Here is a 21,175-nt window from a genome sequence, read left to right on the forward strand (position 1 = left end):
GATGTTTACAGCGGCTTTATTCATAATTGCCAAAACTTGGAAGCAATCAAGATGTCCTTCAGTAGGTGAATGGATGAATTATGGTACATGCAGGCAATGGAATATTATTCAGTGTTAAAAAGAAAGCACTATCAAGACATGAAAAGACATGGAGGGACCTCAAGTGCATATTACTTAGCAAAAGAAACCATCTGCAAAGGTGGCTGCATATTGTATGATTCTAACGATATGACATTCTGGAAAAGGCAAAATGATGGAGACAGTGAAAAGCAGCAGTTGTCAGAGTTTACTGGAGAAGGAGGGTTAATAGAAAAAGCACAGGGGATTTTTAGGGCAGTGAAACTATTCTGGCATGATACTATAATGGTGGATATCTGTCATGCATTTGTCCAAACTCATGGAATGTATATACCATCAAGAGTAAACTGTAATGGAAGCTACGGACTTTGAGTAATAATGTGTCAGGATAGGTTCGTGTATTATAACAAATGTTAACACTCTGGTGGGGAATGTTGATAGTAGGGGATACCCTGGGGGTTGAGGGTAGAGAGTATATGGGGACTTTATGTATTTTTCATACAATCTTGTTCATGAATCTAAAGTTGCTCTAAAAATTAAGTCTATTAAAAAAACAGTAAGATTTCTCTAAGGCAGTTAATTTCAGAATTGCCAGCTACAGATCATAACACTGGGCTCAGACTTGGGAGCATATTTTTAAGTAGTGGTACATTTCCTGAGACATTCATATTCCTTCTCATCCTGTAAGAATGATAGAATCAAGGATATGCCACTATAGGCCTCTCAAATATACTAGAGGGATGCGATGTGTCTTTTATGTTAGCGGCCCAGCTGGTTCCCGTAAAAAGGTGAATGTTGACCTAGAGCAGTTGGGTTATTTATTAAGTCAGATGTGGTTGTCTTAAATTTAATTCTGATTTAGTTACAATGGGGAAGAATTTAATTTAATCTTAAAATCATTTCATTCAATGTTTTGACAATACCATAGGAAGAAAGCACACCTGCTTATTCTTACCAACAAGAATACTTATTTTAGATGTAGATTTTCTAAATTTGTTCATCTGTAGTTTCCACAAATGTTAGTATAAATTTCAGTCTATTTTCAAAACACATTAGCCTATAGCTTTTGGCAATTTATTGTTACTGTTTTTTAAATCCTTTGCTGCCTTTGGAAGTTTTCTTGAACAGCAAATTGACCAACAGGTAAATATACTGTTAGAGATTTAATCCTGGATATTAACTACACAAAATTCTTGCATGCACACACACTGTGATATTTGTCACATTCATGATGCAGATCATGGTGTCTGACTTTTCCTGTGATGCTACCTTTTAGAGGTACTAAATTCAAGTGAACTATCATTTTTCATGTTTAAATCAGATGAAGGCTTATGAGATTAAATATTTCATCACAGTTATGTAAGTAGACTTCCCTGAATTTGGTGGATTCATTTTTCACTTAATGAATAAAGCCACTAAAAGAAAAGTGACCACTTCAGGCTACATCTAGGAGTTAAGGCTTGCTTATACAAGAAAAAGGATAGCCTATTATACAGGGCCATATGATAATGTTTCTTTACTATTTAACAGGAAAATAAATTCTATTTTCTTAATGATTTGTTTCTTTCCTCTACCCCTAAAGATACCCATTCTAGAAATAAAATTGAAGATCTTTCCAGTTCTTGGAGTAGTAGGTGGAGCAATATTTTCCTGTTCAAATTATTTCAATGTTATCCTCCATGGTGGTGTTGGCAAGAATGGATCCACTATAGCAGTAAGATACTAATTTCATCATCATTTATTACTAATTTTATTCTAAATTTTATTATTAACCAGATACAGAAATACTAAAAATATGCTGGTGTTCCAAGAACAGGGAAGGGAACTATCTTTCTTTTTAAGCATGTAATACAAAAGCACTTTAAAACATATTAACCAATAAAGCATTTTTCCTCTTTTCTGAAGCCTTTTTCTTGTAGACTTTTCTGACATTCTATTTAATCATCTACTGTCTCATTACTGGACATAATTAAGAATTTCCATTCTCAGGGAATGAGTTCCTGATTTAATAGCGGGAAAGTTGCCAAAGGTCATGGCTTCACATACAGGGCAATTTATTACTCATCAAGTAAATTTTAGTGAAATTTCACTAAAATTTATTTTTGAAAATTATTCTACTATTGGAGCGCCGGGGTGGCTCAGTCAGTTGAACGTCTGACTTCGGCTCAGGTCACGATCTCACGGTTTGTTGGTTTGAGCCCATCAGGCTCTGTGCTGACAGCTCAGAGCCTGGAGCCTGCTTCAGATTCTGTGTCTTTCTCTCTCTCTGCCCCTCCCCCACTTGTGCTCTCTCTCTCTCTCTCTCTCTCTCAAAAATAAACATTAAAAATTTTTAAAAATTATTCTAATATTTTAAAAGGTAAAATTTTAAACCTTAATTCTTAAGTTGAATAGGTACACCATGTGTTTCTGTTTTTTTACATTTTTTTAAATATAATTTATTATCATATTGGCTTATGTATAACACCTAGTGCTCATCCCAACAAATGCCCTCCTCAATGCCCATCACCCATTTTCCCTCTCCCCCACCCCTCTGTCCACCCTCAGTTTGTTCTCTGTATTTAAGAGTCTCTTGTGGTTTGCCTCCCTCCCTCTCTGTAACTATTTTTCCCCATCCCCTTTGCTCATACTATAATACTTTTGTATTTATTTATTTTTTTAATGTTTTTTAATGTTTATTCATTTTTTGAGAGAGAGAGACAACGTGAGCAGGGAGGGGCAGAGAGAGAGGGAGACACAGAATCTGAAGCAGGTTCCAGGCTCTGAGCTGTCAGTGTAGAGCCTGACACGGGGCTTGAACTCACAAACCATGAGATCATGACCTGAGCCGAAGTTGGACGCTTAACCAACTGAGCCACCTAGGCACCCCATGTATTTATTTATATATATATATTTTAAACTTCAGTGCTTTTATGTGGGAAAGGGTCAGAATTCCTGCCAGCTTTTTAAGCAAATACAATATTTATATTTTTAAAAAGCCATATTGTCATCTTTAAGATAAACATAAGACGATAAAGGGGCACCTGGGTGACTCAGTTGGTTAAGCCTTTGGCTCTTGATTTCCCCTCAGGTCATGATCTCACAGTGGTTCATGGAATCAAGGCCAAGTCTGCACTGGCAGTGCAGAGCCTTCTTGGGATTCTCCCTATCTCTCTCTTTCTGTCTCTCAAAAGAAATTAATAAACATTAAAAAAACAAATAAACAACCTAAGAAGATAAGTACTTAGTCCAGTAGGACAGAAGACGTCATCTTCTGTCAAAACATTGTTGGAATGCCTTTTTAGAATCATTTGAGCTGTAACTTACTCTCCTTGATTTCCTTGGTATTGTAGTTCAAAATTTCTGTCCTTTCAGGATAGATTTGATTTTAAGAAAAAAAAAGAAAGTGATATGGAGCCAGATTTAATAAATAAGAGTAGTAAACGTGAAATATGACATTTTTAGTAAAAAAAAAGTCTCATTCTCTTAAATGACTTATAAACTAGCTCTCAAGACAATTTCAAAGGAATCCACATAATTCATAAATTATCAATATTTATGAATACATATTATGTACATAATTCAAAACCAAAATATAAATCATATAGATACATAAGTCCTGATATGTTTGGAAAAATTAATTTGTCGTTTTATGAAGTGTTTTCTTCAGTTGATCTCAGGACAGCACTGTGCATGAGGTACTTACGAATACTTGTTGCTTGACCGTGGATGATAGAGTACTACCTGGAACATGAATTCCACTAAAGAAAATAAGATTTAGTCAGGATCAATGTCTACTTTAGAGAATATTTTATTAAGAAATAATTGATTATATTTTGAAGGAAGATAAAAAATCAAACACTATAGCTAAGAAGTGGTTGATTTCTAACTCTTAAACTGGTGCTTTTCCGATGGTTTTAGCAGCAGATTTTCTTGAATAAAATCCACAGAACCATAATACAGATAAATGCACTATTTTTTTTAGTCTAAATTTTGTTTAGGATAAGCAGTACTGAGAGAATCCTGATTCACATAGGTAAAAATGTAATGGGCTGGATTTACAGTGTTACACAAGAAGACATTTGCAGTCTAAATGCAAAAAAAGGTGAGGGTGGGAGGTGTTGGTATATAGAGAGACCAGGGCAGAATTAAACTCTTCCTAATCAGTGGTTAAAATATTTTTTTAAAATTGGTAGGTTGGGATGCCTGGCTATCTCAATCAAGCATGTGACTCTTGATCTCAGGGTTAGAAATTTGAGACCCATGTTAGATGTAGAGATTATTTAAAAATAAAATCTTGGGGTGCCTGGGTGACTCAGTCAGTTAAGGGTCTGCCTTCGGCTCAGGTCATGATCTCATGGTTCGTGGGTTCGAGCCCTGTGTCGGGCTCTGTGCTGACATCAGAACCTGGAGTCTGCTTCAGATTCTGTGTCTCCCTCTCTCTTTGCCCCTCCCCCACTCATGCTCTGTCTCTCTCTCAAAAATAAATAAAAAAATTTAAAAAACAAAATGTTAAAAAAATAAATAATAAAAATGGCAGGCTAAGCTTTATTCCAGTATCTGGACAAAAATATGTTAATTTAGCAATCCAAATGTTGGATTTTTATTATGCCTTCAGCATAGTAAAATTTTGTATAGAATAGATCATATTGTTACTTTTTAGTGGTTGTTAGTTTAAAATGTGTGGTGTATATAAAACTGAAATCAAACATCTGTGGCACTGTATTACCTCTTTGTAACCCTATAGTTTTGTGGAAGTTTGAAGGCACAGTTAAGATCTACATAGTCCTTTAGGCCATGGACATCATTCTCCCTTCTTTAGGTCTCTAATTCTTAACACAAAATAGATATTCAGAAAATGTTTGCACTGTGATAAATGTAGTGCTAAAATATAATGCTGATTTTCTGATTTATCCCTTAGGGCACTAGTGTTTTGTCACCTGGACTCCACATAGGAATAATTATTATATTGGCAATAATGATCTATAAAAAGTCAGCAACTAATGTGTTTGAAAAGCATCCTTGTCTTTATACCCTGATGTTTGGATGTGTCTTTGCTAAAGTCTCACAAAAATTGGTGGTAAGAAATTAATTTATATTTCATGGTGTAAATAATGTACTTGGTCCTCAAATACAAAGCTGGAAAGTATTCCATACAATGGTTAGGTTTTTAATGATGTTATCATTACAATAAATAGCTATTCATGTTCTAAGTAAAACTGTGAATGAGTTAATGTTATATTCAGGGAGATAATTTCCTTTCTGTATGGTAAGTCTTTTAATTATCTGTTTAGCTGTAATTATCAACTATAACTTTTTGATATCAAGGAATTTAAATATTGGGAACTTTAACGAGCTACCTAGTCATGAATTTGAGAAGTTTTAGAATCAGTATTTCCGGATCAAATGTGAGATTAAATGGTCTCTTTATCTTTGTCTTAATAGTGAATTAAAGTTATGATTCTGTCCTGAAAAGTAAAAGCTAAAATATTTAAAACTTAATAGTGAAATTATTTTGTTTACTTTTTTATAGATAGCTCACATGACCAAAAGTGAACTGTATCTTCAAGACACTGTCTTTTTTGGCCCAGGTCTTTTATTTTTAGACCAATACTTTAATAATTTTATAGACGAATATGTTGTTCTTTGGATAGCAATGGTAAGTTCTTTTCTGCTAAGATTTTTATTTATTCTTAATAGATGTCAGATAACCCTATGCTTAAGAGTCATTTCAGTGAGATAGCAGATAGCCTCACTGTGTATACTGTAAATGTTTCTGAATATTAAAAATATACTCCTTTTAAGCCGTGAATCATTTTTGTGTGTGTATAGAAATGGCCCACATTATCTGGAGATCAGGCTTCCAACAACTTAAATCTTTAAAAACACAACTGTGTACCTTAAAAATATATTTTTCTCCCCTACCAAAAACAATACAAAGATGTCAAAAATGATTTCACTCTGCCCTGAGAACTGCAAATACTTATTAAGTGTCTGACTTTCACTTAATCAAGCTTGTTAGAATTATACCGAGCTTATAGCAGGTAACTGGTAAATTAGATGGAGTTAGTGTTAGCAAATGTGGGCACTTATTGCATCAAGAACTGTCAGCTAATAGTGAAGAAACAAAATAGAAAAGACAGTATTACCAAGTATGGGATTCTGGGACCATTTTGTGCTAGAATTAGGCAACCTGATGTACCTGTATGCCTCATGAGGACAGTGCATAATTTATATCAATAATGATGATTCATCAAGCAAAGGTTAAATTCTCATTGTCTACATTCTACTTAAGAAAGTGGTATATACGTAATACATATATTAGTTTCTATTCAAAATGATTATAAAACATAGAATTATGGTGCTTAAGAGAGAAGTTCTAGCCATCTGAAGAAAAGAAAATCACTATTGTTAACACCTTAATCACAAACATGGATAAAGGGAGCATTATTCAATTTTTTATTTTATTGAGATATTGTCTTTATGGTCTTCAGTTAATAGTGGTTCTGAACAACTTTGCTGTATTTTCCCCTATCTCTGGACCTCAGTGACTTTCACCTAATTGTTAGTGATACATAAACACATATTAAAGTGTGCTAAAAGAAATCCTTCAGTGAATCTCTTGGTAATTTGAATAATTTACTGTATTTGTTAGATTTAAGCATTAAAATATTATCTGTTCTGTGCATGGACCATAGTACATCTGATGATCCTTATACTATGTTCTACAGTATTATTTTTTTTCTGGAGTAAATAGCTTAATACCCATTCATGGTCCATTCAAAAATCTTTCATTTTTTAAATGGTAGTGAGATGTAAATCTTAATCCTCAGAAGTTTTTCAGGCAATAGTCTAAAAAGTGTTAAAAAATCAGAATAATTTTCTTTAATTTGCTATCCACTATACATATTTGTAGGGCTCCAAAACAATCTAAATTTTTAAAATAGGGGGTAATTATTCAAAATATCCAAAAATTCAATGTAGGGTTTCTTTTACTAAAGTTAAATATACATTGCCAAATGGAATTGTTAATGTAATTAAAACATCAGGTGTTAAAAATTCAAGAACCATGTGCCTGGCTGGCGCAGTCAGTAGAGCATGAAACTGTTGATCTAAGGGTTGTGAGTTCAAGCCCCACATTGGGCATGGAGCCTACTTTAAAAAAAAAAAAAAAAAAAAAAAAAATTCAGGTACTTATTTTGTCATGAGTTGGCCTGGTTTATGCCACTGGTAGAGATTATGGTGATGAAGGCAAATTGAACTTTTCTCTAAAACACTATGTCGATCACAATTAAAAAACAACAAAAAACACTATATGATGACATATAGTTTGGTTGTGGACCAAACAAAAACATAAGGTCCTTGCTTCAGAGACAAAACGGTCAGACAGAACTTTTCAAGTAAATGATATGGGAGATTTTCCCCTCATGGGTGAGAATTCCCTCTCCACTAGCAGAGCTGTGAGCCTCCTTTCTCTGAAAGGAAGCATTTGCCCCTGGTCTCTGATAAACTTTTCAGAGTGTGCCTTTCTCCTTAATTTTGTATTCAACACAATTTTGTATATACCTCTCCTCAACTATTGTGTCTTTTCCAGGCCTTTATTTCTTAAAACCATCTCAAAGGAAAAAGAAATGTATATGATGGGATGATTTTATTAAGTGACTAATAGTCCCTTCTAATAGAAAATTTATGACTTTGTTGCATAGCAGAAAATTGAAAGAATGTGGAGTCAGAAGACAAGTTCTGTTACTTTCCAGCTTTTGTATTTTTGTCTAGGTCTTTTACCATTCTGAGCCTGTTTTTATAACTGTGAAATATCCTGCATGTTCCAGAGGATTATAGTGAGGTCCAAATATGAAATATATGAAAGTACTGTAAAATGTAATTTTCTCGTTGAAGAATTTAGGTTAAGGTTTGAGATTCTGGGGGGGTGGGGTAGGGAAGGGGACAGAAAAATAACTGCTGCTTCAGAAAAGATAGGCCCTAATCCATTTTTTTTTTTTTGCTTCCAAAGGTCATTTCTTCATTTGATATGATGATGTACTTTAGTGCTTTGTGCCTGCAAATTTCAAGACACCTTCATCTAAATATCTTCAAGACTTCATGTCATGAAGCACCTGAACAGGTTCACAAGCATATTGACTAATAGCCCAAGGAAAAGAGGAGAAGCAGTTAGGGGAACCTATGAGTGAAGGAAATTCCCCTTTGCAGGAGGCTAGTATACAATAAATAAGGTTATATTTGAATGTAAAACATTAAGTCCTGTAGATTCCATTATGTTTATTTCAGTTGTAAAGCCCTCACTGTATATCGACATTTTTGATCACAGGTATTACCAGAGTATTACAATATATTAGTTAAAAAGAAAGCCAAAGAAAGAAATTTCAATTTTCTGAGGATAAGAAAGTAAACCACTGTGGTTCTAAAGATGAGTCTCTTTATCTCAGAAATCTTTATCAGATACTTTGGGTTTTCATTGCTAAGGGATTACATAAAAATTTAGGACTTGGGGCACCTGGATGGTTCAGTTGGTGAGGCAACTGACTTCGGCTCGGGTCATGATCTCGCAGTTTGTGCGTTCGAGCCCCGCATCCGGCTCTGTGCTGACAGCTCAGAGCCTGGAGCCTACTTTGGATTCTGTGTCTCACCCTCTCTCTACCCCTTCCCTGCTCACGCTCTGTGTCTGTCTCTCAATAATGGATAAACGCTAAAAAAAAAAAAAAAAAAATTAAAAAAAAATTTAGGACTTAAAGGATTTTAGCCATATTAAGGGCAATGCTTACTTTAATTGCTAAAAATTGACAAATGAGTTCATAATACCATATAAGTTCATGGATTATAATACTGTAATTATTGAGTCAAATGATGTTATGATTTTTTTTAATTAGCCATTTTTCAAAAGAGGTATGTTAACTACTGTTGTATAAAAAGAAATACTTGCTTGCAACTAGAATTTAAATGGGCTACTGGAATTTTCTATAATTTGTATTTACTAAAAGGAATTTGTCTTACCAGTTCAGAAAACAAATGAATCTTTATACATTCCTTGATATTCTGAGTTAAAATTAATTTTCACAAAAAAGTGGACTTTAAACATTCCCTTTTATGAATCATTAAACAGCAGCTAAAGCACAGCTGACATAAGAAAATTAGTAATTTATGAAAACATGGCAATATCTTCCCTTTAAAATTTCAGCAAAATTAACCTCAAATACACATGGGCTCATGATAGGGAGATGATATAATTATCAGTTGTCCCACCACTAAATACATTATGTACTAATTATCTTTCCACTCTCACTTAAAAGCATTTATGTTGCTCATTATGAAAATTAGAACTATTACAAGGATTGTTGTGATTCACACTCCCATCTTACCTTATTTTTAATTTTATCCAACAGTCTATAGACCTTAAGCCATACGATGAAATAATCAAAATTAAAGGAGTAATGAACACATACTGTGTCTTAGACAATAAAAAGGTATATTGAAAAAATAGTGAAAGGGGATTATTCTTTAAAAGGAAAAAAATATGTAAATTACGTACATAGAAATCACTCTGGAGTACTTATTTTGCCTCTGACTATTGGTAAACTTTTTAAAGTGTTTGGATAGGACTTTTTAAAGTGTTTGAATAGTACTTAAGATTTACATTCCAACTTTGGCTTAAAAGGGAAGTCCTTTACAAAATGCAAAAAAAAAAATTGGAACTGTCTCCTTAGATAATCATTAATTTTTTCTTGTATAACTTATCACAGCTAGAAAAAGAGAATCAGTATTTTAGGCTTGGAAAATCTTAACTAAGGTAAAAGTGGGTAATAGGGGTAAAAATTAGAATTTAAAACATGGAAAAACAGGAGAAAATCACTCCTTTTCCTCTAAGGGCATATTTTTGTTTTGACTGATTCAATGAAAGCAATTTCAGCAAAAAATAGTAAGTTTAACTTATTTCAAACAAATGTGAAACAATTTAATGTGTTTCATATGTTATGCTATGTTTAAAAAATGTGTATTTTTAGAGACAAGGTATAAAATCAACTGTTCGTTTGGAAATGAATGTAATCAAACTTCTATATATTTACTGAATATTAAAACTGAAAAACAAAATATTTTCTAGGCAACTTAAAGACAGATGTGAAGCATTTAAACCATAAGTAATTAAGTATGTTAGATATACGTTTAATCGTTACTAAGGGCATGTGTCATTTAATTGTGGACCAAATCCAATTAAATGGCATTTTGATGTTTTTGTGGAAATGACATATTCACAAATCCATGTCTTAAAACTGATTATTTATAGATCTTGTTTGGTTTTCTTAATAGTTTTTAGCAGTTTAATTTATTTCTGAACACAAACTTAGGTTTCTTTTAATAAATTTTATAAGTCAATAGAATAGATTTTCTTTTGAAATCTTAATTTCATTAGAATTGGTTGTGCAACTTACTGAGTATACATGATAGGATGTATATATAACATAGATTTTGTACATTTTTTCTTAAGGAAGAACAATTTAACCTTTTATGCTTGTGCTTTCTACCTTTTGGGACTAATGCAGATACACTGAAGCCAAAACCTGAAATTAAATCATTTTTATTGCTAAAAATTAATTGACAAGTGTTAAAGAGAAAAATTCACAATTACTATTAAAGAACTGAAGGCTTAGTATATATAATTTAGGAATTGCTACTACTCACATAACTGTTCAGCTTTATGTGAAGGTTAACAGAAAGGGGTTCTTGCACTGAAGCTAAAGATTAACACGATGTATTATTTTAAACTAGAATTTTTAAACCACTCTAAACAATTACATTCTTCTTAGCTAATGTTATAATTGTATCATATCATTTAGGTTCAAGTTCTTCCTTCAAAGAGTCATCAGAATAACATGGATTGAAGAGACTTTCGAACACTTGCCATCTCTTGCTGCTGCTGTTATGTGAAAGGAAATATTAAACATTTGTTTAATTTTTAGATAAGTGTTATACATATTTCAGCAAATAAAATATTTCAGTGCTTGCATTAATCCTTATTTTTTCTCAATTTAAAATATAGTGACTTACAGTTTCCATCATAATTTTTTTTTGCAACATAGCCATTTCTTTTCTAAGTTCATTTTGTGCGCCCGTAAGTAGATTATCATGATTCTTTTCCAAGTCCTCCATACTCTAAAACGCAAAAGGCTAGTTCAGTTACCACCACTTTTCATCTCAGATTCTAAACTTGTATAATTAGTATTCAAAAGTAGGATCTTCAGGGGTGCCTGGGTGGTTCAGTCAGTTAAGTGTCCGACTTGGCTCAGGTCACAATCTTGCAGTCAGTGGGTTTGAGCCCTGCATCGGCCTCTTGTGCTGACAACTCAGAGCCTGGAGACTGCTTCAGATTCTATGTCTCCCTCACTCTCTGCCCCTCCCCTACTCGTGCTCTCTCTCTATCTCAAAAATAAACATTAAAAAAAAAATTAAAGCGGTGCCTGGGTTGCTGAGTTGGTTAAGCATCCCATCTTGATTTCGGCTCAGGTCATGATCTCACAGTTCATGAGTTTGAGTACCATGTTGGGCTTTGCACTGGCAGCACAGAGCCTGCTTGAGATTCTCTCTCCCTCTCTCTCTGCCCCTCCTCTGCTCACACTCATACTCTCTCTCAACATAAATAAACTTTAAAAAAATTTTTTTAAAGGTAGGATCTTTAAATAATGTGCACTATTTATCTAAATAAAAATTTTCTAAGTAATAGAAGAAACCAAGACATGCACTAAAGGAATAAAAAGCATCAGACATGGATCAAATGTTATTATAAGAGGTACGACAGTAGTGTATTTTACTCAAAATAACAAGTTAATGAGCTGTTAAGGTCAAAATAGAACCAAAAAAAAGAATACCATAATTTTTAAAATTTCTAATAAGCTTTCAAAATATCAGGTAGTTATGTTATTATATTATTATGACTAATAGTGGGGTGTGAATTTATTAGAGGGAATAAAATGATCTATAATATACTTTTTTCAATTTATGAGAAACAAATTATGTTATAAATCTTTACTATTCATCTAACAAACAGTGATCTTAACTCCTACTATATAAAAAGTACTATATTAAGTGTATGGAAAAATTTAGAAATAATAATACATGATCACACTCTTATCACAGTAAGAAGAAACATATAAACAATGCAAAATTTTGTAACAGGAATGGAAATGCAACTTGCTATAGCTATGTAGTAGAAAATACATGATTAATTCCAATTTAGTTGTCAAAAGAATACAATTTCAATAGAGAAAGAAAAAGTAAAAGTATTTTAGGGCAAGAGCATAAGCATAATGGAAGTACATAGTGAGTGAGTTCAGAGAGCAATTATCTGGAGGAGTGGGAATTACCAGACAAATGTAGTAATTGAAGCATAAAAAGAAGATAACATTATGGGCTGGGGTGGGAGGGAGATCTTGAATACCTAAGAATTGAAAATGAGAAGTTACTGACTTTTTCAAGAGGGAAAAGATGTTTTGGGAAGATAGTATGACAGACCTATGAAGGGTAGTTTGAAGAACAGAAAGATCAGTTGAGGTTTAATAGTATAAGCAAAGAATGATGAGGTTGTAAACTAGGATAGTAGCACTGGGAATTGAGAGAAAGAACCACTGCAGAAGCAAAAATTACAGGACCTACTAATAAATGGATGTGAAGAATAAGGGAGATGTAGGAATCAAATATAATACTAAAATTCCTAATCTAAGTGTAATATTTAGTGATAAGATTTTTTTTTTAATTTTTTTTTCCACGTTTTTATTTATTTTTGGGACAGAGAGAGACAGAGCATGAACGGGGGAGGGGCAGAGAGAGAGGGAGACACAGAATCGGAAACAGGCTCCAGGCTCTGAGCCATCAGCCCAGAGCCTGACGCGGGGCTCGAACTCACGGACCGCGAGATCGTGACCTGGCTGAAGTCGGACGCTTAACCGACTGCGCCACCCAGGCGCCCCTTTAGTGATAAGATTTTTTTTTTTTTTTTTCTTCTCAACGTTTTTTTTTTTTTTTTTTTTTTTTTTTTGGGACAGAGCGAGACAGAGCATGAACGGGGGAGGGGCAGAGAGAGAGGGAAACACAGAATCGGAAACAGGCTCCAGGCTCTGAGCCATCAGCCCAGAGCCTGACGCGGGGCTCGAACTCCCGGACTGCGAGATCGTGACCTGGCTGAGGTCGGACGCTTAACCGACTGCGCCACCCAGGCGCCCCTAGTGATAAGATTTTTAAAAAATCTAGTACTTCATCTACCTTCACCAATTAGCAAATGGTTTTTAGAGTGCATTAAAGCAAGCTGATTGGGATCTTTTTTAAAAAAACGTGTATTTATTTTTGAGAGAGCGCAATTGGGAGGGGGGCAGAGAGAGGGCGACAGAGGATCCAAAGCATACTCCACGATGACAGCAGGGAGCCCGATGTGGGCCTTGAACTCACGAACTTAACCATGAGATCATGACCTAAGCCAAAGTCAGACACTCAACCAACTGAGCCAAGGTGCGCCTGATTGGAAACACTTTTAAAAATAACTTTGGTGTTCATACATATTAAACTTCTTTAAAAATAATTGTTTTAAACTATTTTACTAGTTTATTCAGAGCATCCCAATTCCTTTAAAAGGGGTGACATTTTAATATTTGAACAAGATTATCTAAAAGAATCCCCCACATCAAAAAAAAAAAAAAAAAAGTACGTGCAGGATACCAATGAACTATGAATTGATACTAAAAAAATATGTATCTGCATGAATAAGAGGGCAATGCCACAAACCACAATTTGCTAATATGCATATGTGTCGGCTAATTCTCAATCCACAAATTTTTAATCAACTGGCTTTTTCATTCTATTCTATGAGCCATCTCTTACAATTATAAAATGGCATATAAAGCTATTTTTAGTCACTGTAATAATCCTAAAAGCAAATATACCATAAAGCACATATATAATACAGTAGAAAATAAGATATTCCTCATTTTCAATTGGGTACTTTCTATTTAGCAAATATTAGAGATACAAAGATAAGTAAAAGACTACCTAGAAATAATTAATGGACATTCTATTTTTAGTTAAGATAGAACTATTACTAAAGTTAATAAAGTATGAATTTTATGCATAATATGTACATTTAGGTAAAATTCCCAATTCACCATTTCCTGTTTTTAATAATCCCCACGATAACATTAGAGTCTTGAAATGAAAATATATTTAACACTTGTAACAAAATGGAAAGTAAGAATTTAAAATATGTAAGCAAAATTTTTCCCTTAAACTTAGAAGGAAAAAATTATCTTCTATTTCCAAATATAATGTTATATAAGAATGTATTACATAACCAAATACAACAGACCTTTATGAACTGCTCATATAACTGTCTAATTGTTTTCAGTCTCTGGTTCTGAACAATTCTAGATTGTTGAAAAGCCTTTTGTTGCTGTCGAAACAGGTTCTACAAATGTAAAAGAAAAAAATTATAACAATTTGGATAAAATTTAAAATTTAACAAAAAATAATTCTGCATTAAATTTAAAAGGTATAGTTTTTGAATCAACACCGTTTTAAGGGGCACCTGGGTGACTCAGTCGGTTAAGCATCTGACTTCGGTTCAGGTCATGATTTCATGGCCCGTGAGTTTGAGCCCTGCATCTCACTTTATGCTGACAGCTCAGAACCTGGATGGAACCTGCCTCGGATTCTCTGTCTCCCTTTCTCTCTGCACCCCTCTCTCAAAAATAAACATTAAAAAAATTAATCAACACTGTTTTAACTATTATTACCAAGTTCACCACCATATACAACAATAATGTAGTAAACCTAACAGCCATTGAGTAGGAACACTTAACAATACACAAAATATGTTTTAATTCTTGGTGCTTTCAGTATCACCCTGGCTAATCCTTCCAATAATTTTGATTTTTCAGTTTCTTGGCCTACTTTCCACCAATGGTTTTTTGTCTCCCATTCTACTTTAGCCATTCATGCACATACTCATACCCTAGATTTTGTAATTGCCAGTATCTGCAACCTCTACACAGTATTAACAATAGCAAACTTCATAGTAACCATGTGTTAGATACTACTCTGAACTCTTTAAATTCAACTTTCCAGCTACCCTGTCTGTAGCTGGTCATGACTTCAGAAAACCCCACACTTATATGCTGGCAGGTCTCACTTTAAATCATGATCACTGTGATCACTAGCCTAAATTGGTCCTTAACGCTACTTGGAAATTACATTTTCCTAGTCTATTCACTGGCCCACTCTTCAGGCAAGTATTTTATACCTTCTCATTTGACTTCAAAAAGCAACTTCTTTTCTACCATCCAATGACCTTAATTATTTCACTAAATAAACAGAAGTAATCCAAAGAGAACTTTGGTCCCCATCACCATATCTACCTACACAACTACATCTGTGTTCACATACTCTACCTTATTTCCTATTTTTAAGGATGAACTATCCTTGTTCTCTGCTACAGCCAACTTTTTCACATGTCCCAACCATTCTAAAGAATTTAGCAATTGTCCCCCTCTTTCAATTCCTTATTTTTTCTCAAGATTATTCTTATCAGCACACAAACATGTTGCTCTTTCTCCATTCTTAAACAAAAAACCACACACTATTCCTTTTCTACTCAGGCTACCACCCCATTTCTATCTTTCCTATTCTCTCTTATTCTCATTCCAGTCAACTTTTTGTCCTCTCTTTTCTACCAAATCATTCTGATCAAGAACACCAACAACCTCCACATTGCCAAATCCACCCTATGTGGCCTATAAGTAGCATATGACAAAGTTTATCCTCTCTCTTCAAAGGCTTTCTTGACTTCACTTGGAGTCTTTTTTTCTACCTATTAGGCCACTCATTCTCAGTCTCCTTTACTGGTTCTCCCTCATCTTCTTGAACTCTAAACACTGAAGTACCTATTCCAGAGCTCAGTTCTTAGACTTACTTCTCTTTCACATTTACAATTGCTCCCTTGGTGATTTTATCCAATCTCATGGTTAAATGATGTATTTATGTTGAGAATTCCCAACTTTGTAAGTTCAACTCATGTCTCTTTCCAGAACTCCAGACTCATATAGCAATGGCCTACTGAACACATCCCCTTGGTTGTTTCGTGTTAACATTTCTAAAACTGAGCTGATCAACCAACCCCTAAGATTATTTAATATGAATAGTACCTTAGCTCTTAAATAAGAAATGTGTGATAATTTTATAAATGAAAGAATTAAATACAAGGATAGTTAACATAGTTATATATGGGAGGGGCTCACTTCCATCTCCTATAAAGATGGGCATGTAACAACAGTCTAGTCATGAAAAGTAAACCATGTTTTAACCATAATGACTCATTCAGGAATGGGTAAATAATGCAAACTAGATCAATGATATTCCTCCAATGGACTTTTCTTTCTGCAAATTATTGAGAAAGTCTATTTTAATCCACTGAGGTTACTAAACTTGTAGCAAGTTTACAAATGCAAGAAGCTATCTTGCTTACCACACTGAAAGAGCCTATTAAGAGCTCGAGACAGAGCCCAAATGACACTATGTAAACAATCCTTCCTTATACCCATCCTGCTATGCCTGAAACCAAACTACTCCTGGACTTCTTTTATATAAACCAATGTTTTTTGTACCTTGACAATTTCTGTCACTTGGAACTGCAAGAATCACAACCAATACAGGAACAACAGCTTTTATAAATACGGTGTGTACCCATAATTCTCTGGTTTACCGTTCAGCAAGGCCAAAACACATAGCCAGCATGGGAAGTGAAACCCAGCTGAGTGTTACGGATCTACTACACAGCTAGGCTCTCCATTCCTACTTGACACTTGGTTATAATAGACTATAAAACTAAGTGTGATACTAACAGCTAGTTTTTCTTCTTGTTCCTCAGCTTTCTGCACATCTATATCCCACTGATGAAACAAAGCCAGAAATTGCTGAGAATACTCTTGATTAAGCTTCTGCCTGTAAAACATAAGAATGAGTATTATCATATTTCATACCAATAATAGAAAAAACATTCAAAACAAAACTGATTTGACATAATTAATACTACAATAAAGGAAGGAAATAATGGCTCCTTAAATTTTCAGATGTGAAAACAAAAAGTAAAATAATGATTTATGCTGATTCTAGAAGTATTTATTTTCCTAACCAGCTGACAGAAAATCCCTCTTGTATGCTTTAGTTCTTAAAATCTATGGAAGTTTTATTATATATACAAATTTTCCAGAAAACTTCATTTTATCTCCATGCAGTTTATTTCTCATTTTCTCCAACTGAATATAGTTTCTGATATGATAAACAGATTCAATGAAGTTACTATGTTTATCATATAAGATTTCCAAATAGAAATATTTCACTTAATTTTTCCCCATTTTGGTATGACAATGATTTTGTAAACAGTAACATTAAGCCATCAGCTAAAATATACAGATTATTTACAATAAGATTGATATTTTTCTACATTGTTAAATAGGTAACTATCACAAGACTCATAATTTAGATGACATTTACTTTTTATTCAGTCTGTGAATTTATAGAATGAATATAAATAACCTTTATAGTAAAAAAAACTCAATGGTTATTTAAATGGAGAAAAAGATAATCATTGATTTCTAGGAAATCATCTGAAGTCTATGAAGGAGTACGGTTATAAGACTAAAGAAAGGACTTAGAAAAGTAAAGCCAAATATATTTTTTACTAGAGACAACAATAAATAGAAAATGATAGTACTTTTCATAATTTGCACCAATGGATACTAAGAAATGATACAAACACTGTGTCTGTGAAAACCAACAACCTTACCTTTGTTCTTGTTGGGTTTTCCAAACATGTTCAATTTTCTGGTTACTAGTCTTGAGAGAAGCCTTGGTATACATTTCTAGTCTTTTTCTCTTGGCAAGGAGAGCCTTGTTAATGTCAGCTTCATTGAAAATAAATACTTATTAAAACTTAATGTTGATGAAAATTATTTTGTTGCCACATGTTCAAATTAAATAGGGGTACAGTTGGTTCAACAGTTTTGGAAAGACATTTAAAATTAAATCTTAAAGTATAATATTAAAAAGCAAGACTGCTTTTTTTCTAAGAAAACTTTCAGCTATTACTATCCCTATTCTGACTTTCCTAACTAAATTTTTTAATTTAGAGATGATTTAAAAAAGCTAAACATGAAAAATAGATATCTCCTAAAACATACCTCCAAATCTTTCCAGCATATTTTGTACTTCACCCCTGTGAAATTACATTAAAAAGCTTTTAATTAAGGATCAAAATATCACACACCCAGTATTTTACATACAATAGTTGCAGACTTTTCTTTTTTTTTTCTTTTTTTTTTTTAATTTTTTTAACATTTATTTATTTTTGAGACAGAGAGACAGAGCATGAACAGGGGAGGGGCAGAGAGAAAGGAACATACAGAATCTGAAACAGGCTCCAGGCTCTGAGCGGTCAGCACAGAGCCCGATGCGGGGCTCGAACTCACAGACCGCGAGATCATGACCTGAGCCGAAGTCGGACGCTCAACCGACCAAGCCACCCAGGTGCCCCCCAAGTAGACTTTTCTTAAAGTACTTTATATAACAGGCAAAATTATTTTGAGCACATCACCCCATATCTTCAAATATTCCTGCAGAAGTCCTTTTCTTCCCGTGCTTATCAGTTACCGGAGTCTTCCCTGCATTGACAATAAGAAAGAAAAATATTTTCAAAACTAAGTATGCCATTTTTCATGGTAATTTTTCATGGTGTAGTATCTTAATTTTGAGGCCTTTTAGGATTTTTTGCCAACATTACTGTTTAAAGCAGACATATAAACACAGTACTTTCTCTGCAGTTTGGATGCAATTAAATCAGGATCCATGACCATTTTATAGGAACAATTTTGCAAGTCTTCCCGTCTTAATGTCATAATAGGCCAGGTTTTTACTTACTTATTTTTACATATTATATTTATTTATGCCATAAATGTTATATATTTTATTTACCAATCAATCAGACATCTGGAGAATAATGACTGTAAAGGCAAGAGATGCTGTGTAAGCTTTTCTAACTCCAAATGAGAAACATGAAGCACATCAAAATGCTTTACAAATAAAGTTTTATTATCGTTTAAAATGTAGTGCATTCAAAACAAGTGAAGTACAGGACATGGTCACTGCCCAACAATATTAGATATACTGTACCTTCAGTGACATCCTCCTCTGAACCACTCAGATCCTTTTTATCTTCTTTCTCAAAGTCATAGGCTCTTACCACCTGATTCTCCACTGATGTCTTCCCAGATTTCCCTGTATGCTTTCTTCCAGATGGCACCATATTTGGTTGTTTTCTGACTTTTAAAAAATAAGTCTCTCAAACCTTCTGAGTCCAAAGACACCATTTAAGTAAACCGGTAAATTTCAAAATTAGCGCTATCAAATAAAGATTATCTTAGGTGAGTAACATATGGGGAGTCTCCTCACTTAATCTGTTGGCCCGAAAGTTAACAAAGAAGATAAAGACAGCGTCGACGGTGAGTTTGCACCTGAGGACTGAGATCTGAATTTTAGTCCCGCTTCTGCCGGATTCTGGCTAAATTCGGGCAAATCTAGTTTGTGCATTTCAGTCACAGAGCGAAATTGTAGTTGTTGACAGGATCGGTCGTGAGCATGCCCCAAAATAAGTTTACAGCAAAATAAATATAAAATAAAAACGTTCTGCAATCTGTGCCTCGGAAAATAACAATTCCACCTAAGATTTTTCACAACATAGACATCGAGGACAAACGAAGAGACGCCCTCGGTTCATTTTAATTGTTTCTGACGGGTTTGGGGCGGGGACGAGGGAGGGATGCGCCCACAGACAAAGGCCCACCTCCTCCCCAGAGATAAATGTGCTCAGGGTCTCGAGACCTGTCAGAACCCACTCAGCCCGCGGCTTTCCACCTGGCCCTAGCCTGCTCAAGGCCCTGCCCTCGGTGAAGTTCACGGACTCGATTTTTCCGTCAGAGGCCCCACCCAGGTAGTGCCAGTCGGAAAGATTTGCCTCACAAATTAAGAGTAGCCCCTGGCTCCTTCTCCCGCGCTAGACAAAATCTTCCCCTCCTCACCCCTGAAAAAAACCCCAATGGCCGATGACCACAGATATAGGTCTTTCTACGGGTGTCCCCGCCACTCCAGCATCCTACAACCCAGCACCTCACCTGAGGTATCCGCCTGGCTGTCGCGACGTTCTTCTGAGGCAACTCAGAATTCCCGCGGGAGAAAAGCCAAGCGACCCTCGTCTGGGGGCGTCGCTGATTGGCTGGTGGTAGCGCGCATGCCTATAGAAGGCCACAGGTTCCGCCCCCACGGGCAACTGACCACGAGACTGCTGACCCAGAGTGCCTTGCGGGCGGTAGCCTGCGCGTCTAGTATGGTTGAGGTATGTTCTTTTCTAGTTTTGATTTTTAATTTAAGTTTCAAATTTTTGTAGTATTTGAAAATTGCAGAAGAATATGTAAGTAATGAAACATGGTTAAACACCATGTCATTTGTGAAGTAGAATTTTACCAGAACCCTTGAAATTTCTTCAGGATTGCCTTACCATCCCATCCCCCACCATTCCCCTTTCAGAGATTTTTTTTTTAATTATCCCGAATTTTGTGTAAATCTTCATCCTCCTGTTTTCTTATTTTGTTGCCTTACATATGTGCCGTTAAACTTGCTTGGTTTTGTTTGCGTTTGGGCCATACAAAAAAAAAGAAAAAATTGTACCGTATTCTTTGTAATATTCTGCGTCTCTTTACATTATGTCACTAAGAGAATCTATATTATTAGGTGTAGCCATAGTTCTTTCATTTTCACTGCTGTATAGTATTTTATTGTGACTCAGTGCTCCATAGTTCATTCCATGGACATGTGGATTGCTTTCAGAATATAGCCTGTATAAACAATGTCACTATGAAATTTTGATCTACATATATGCTAAAGTTTTCGCAGAGAATCTGGATGTGAAGTTGCTGGGTCATAGGCTGGATGACATTCAGTAATGGGGAACTGGTTTCCAATTCCACCGACAGAGTTCTCATTGTTCAATATACTCACCCCTTGGAATAGTCAGATT

General features: G+C 34.6%; 2 protein-coding genes across 4 annotated transcripts in view; one reads left to right on the forward strand and one right to left on the reverse strand.

The window, feature by feature from the left end:
* Positions 1-11,081, forward strand: part of CHPT1 (choline phosphotransferase 1) — a 35,062-nt gene extending 23,981 nt beyond the window's left edge. The window contains exons 5-9 of one of the 3 annotated variants that reach the window (XR_003970526.1): positions 1,661-1,792; positions 4,979-5,137; positions 5,591-5,716; positions 8,072-8,271; positions 10,908-11,081. Coding sequence is in view for 2 of the 3 variants with exons in the window: in XM_030323503.1 (XP_030179363.1) it covers positions 1,661-1,792; positions 4,979-5,137; positions 5,591-5,716; positions 8,072-8,182; positions 10,908-10,952 (573 nt within the window). In the remaining variant the exon portion in view is untranslated. The remainder of the gene's footprint in view (positions 1-1,660; positions 1,793-4,978; positions 5,138-5,590; positions 5,717-8,071; positions 8,272-10,907) is intronic. The other 2 variants (XM_030323503.1, XM_030323504.1) reach the window with 2 other exon arrangements.
* On the reverse strand, positions 10,934-20,329 carry SYCP3 (synaptonemal complex protein 3). The gene is made up of 9 exons (XM_030323505.1): positions 20,274-20,329; positions 19,276-19,421; positions 18,701-18,767; positions 18,288-18,322; positions 17,894-18,011; positions 16,950-17,049; positions 14,420-14,518; positions 11,119-11,223; positions 10,934-10,987 (listed from the first exon to the last, which is right to left on the reverse strand). Exons 2-9 carry the CDS (start codon positions 19,406-19,408, stop codon positions 10,934-10,936), a joined length of 711 nt encoding a protein of 236 aa, XP_030179365.1. The 5' UTR covers positions 19,409-19,421; positions 20,274-20,329.
* Between the last annotated feature and the right edge of the window lie 846 nt (positions 20,330-21,175).

The sequence above is a fragment of the Lynx canadensis genome, chromosome B4, assembly GCF_007474595.2.
Source record: "Lynx canadensis isolate LIC74 chromosome B4, mLynCan4.pri.v2, whole genome shotgun sequence".
Taxonomy (NCBI): domain Eukaryota; kingdom Metazoa; phylum Chordata; class Mammalia; order Carnivora; family Felidae; genus Lynx; species Lynx canadensis.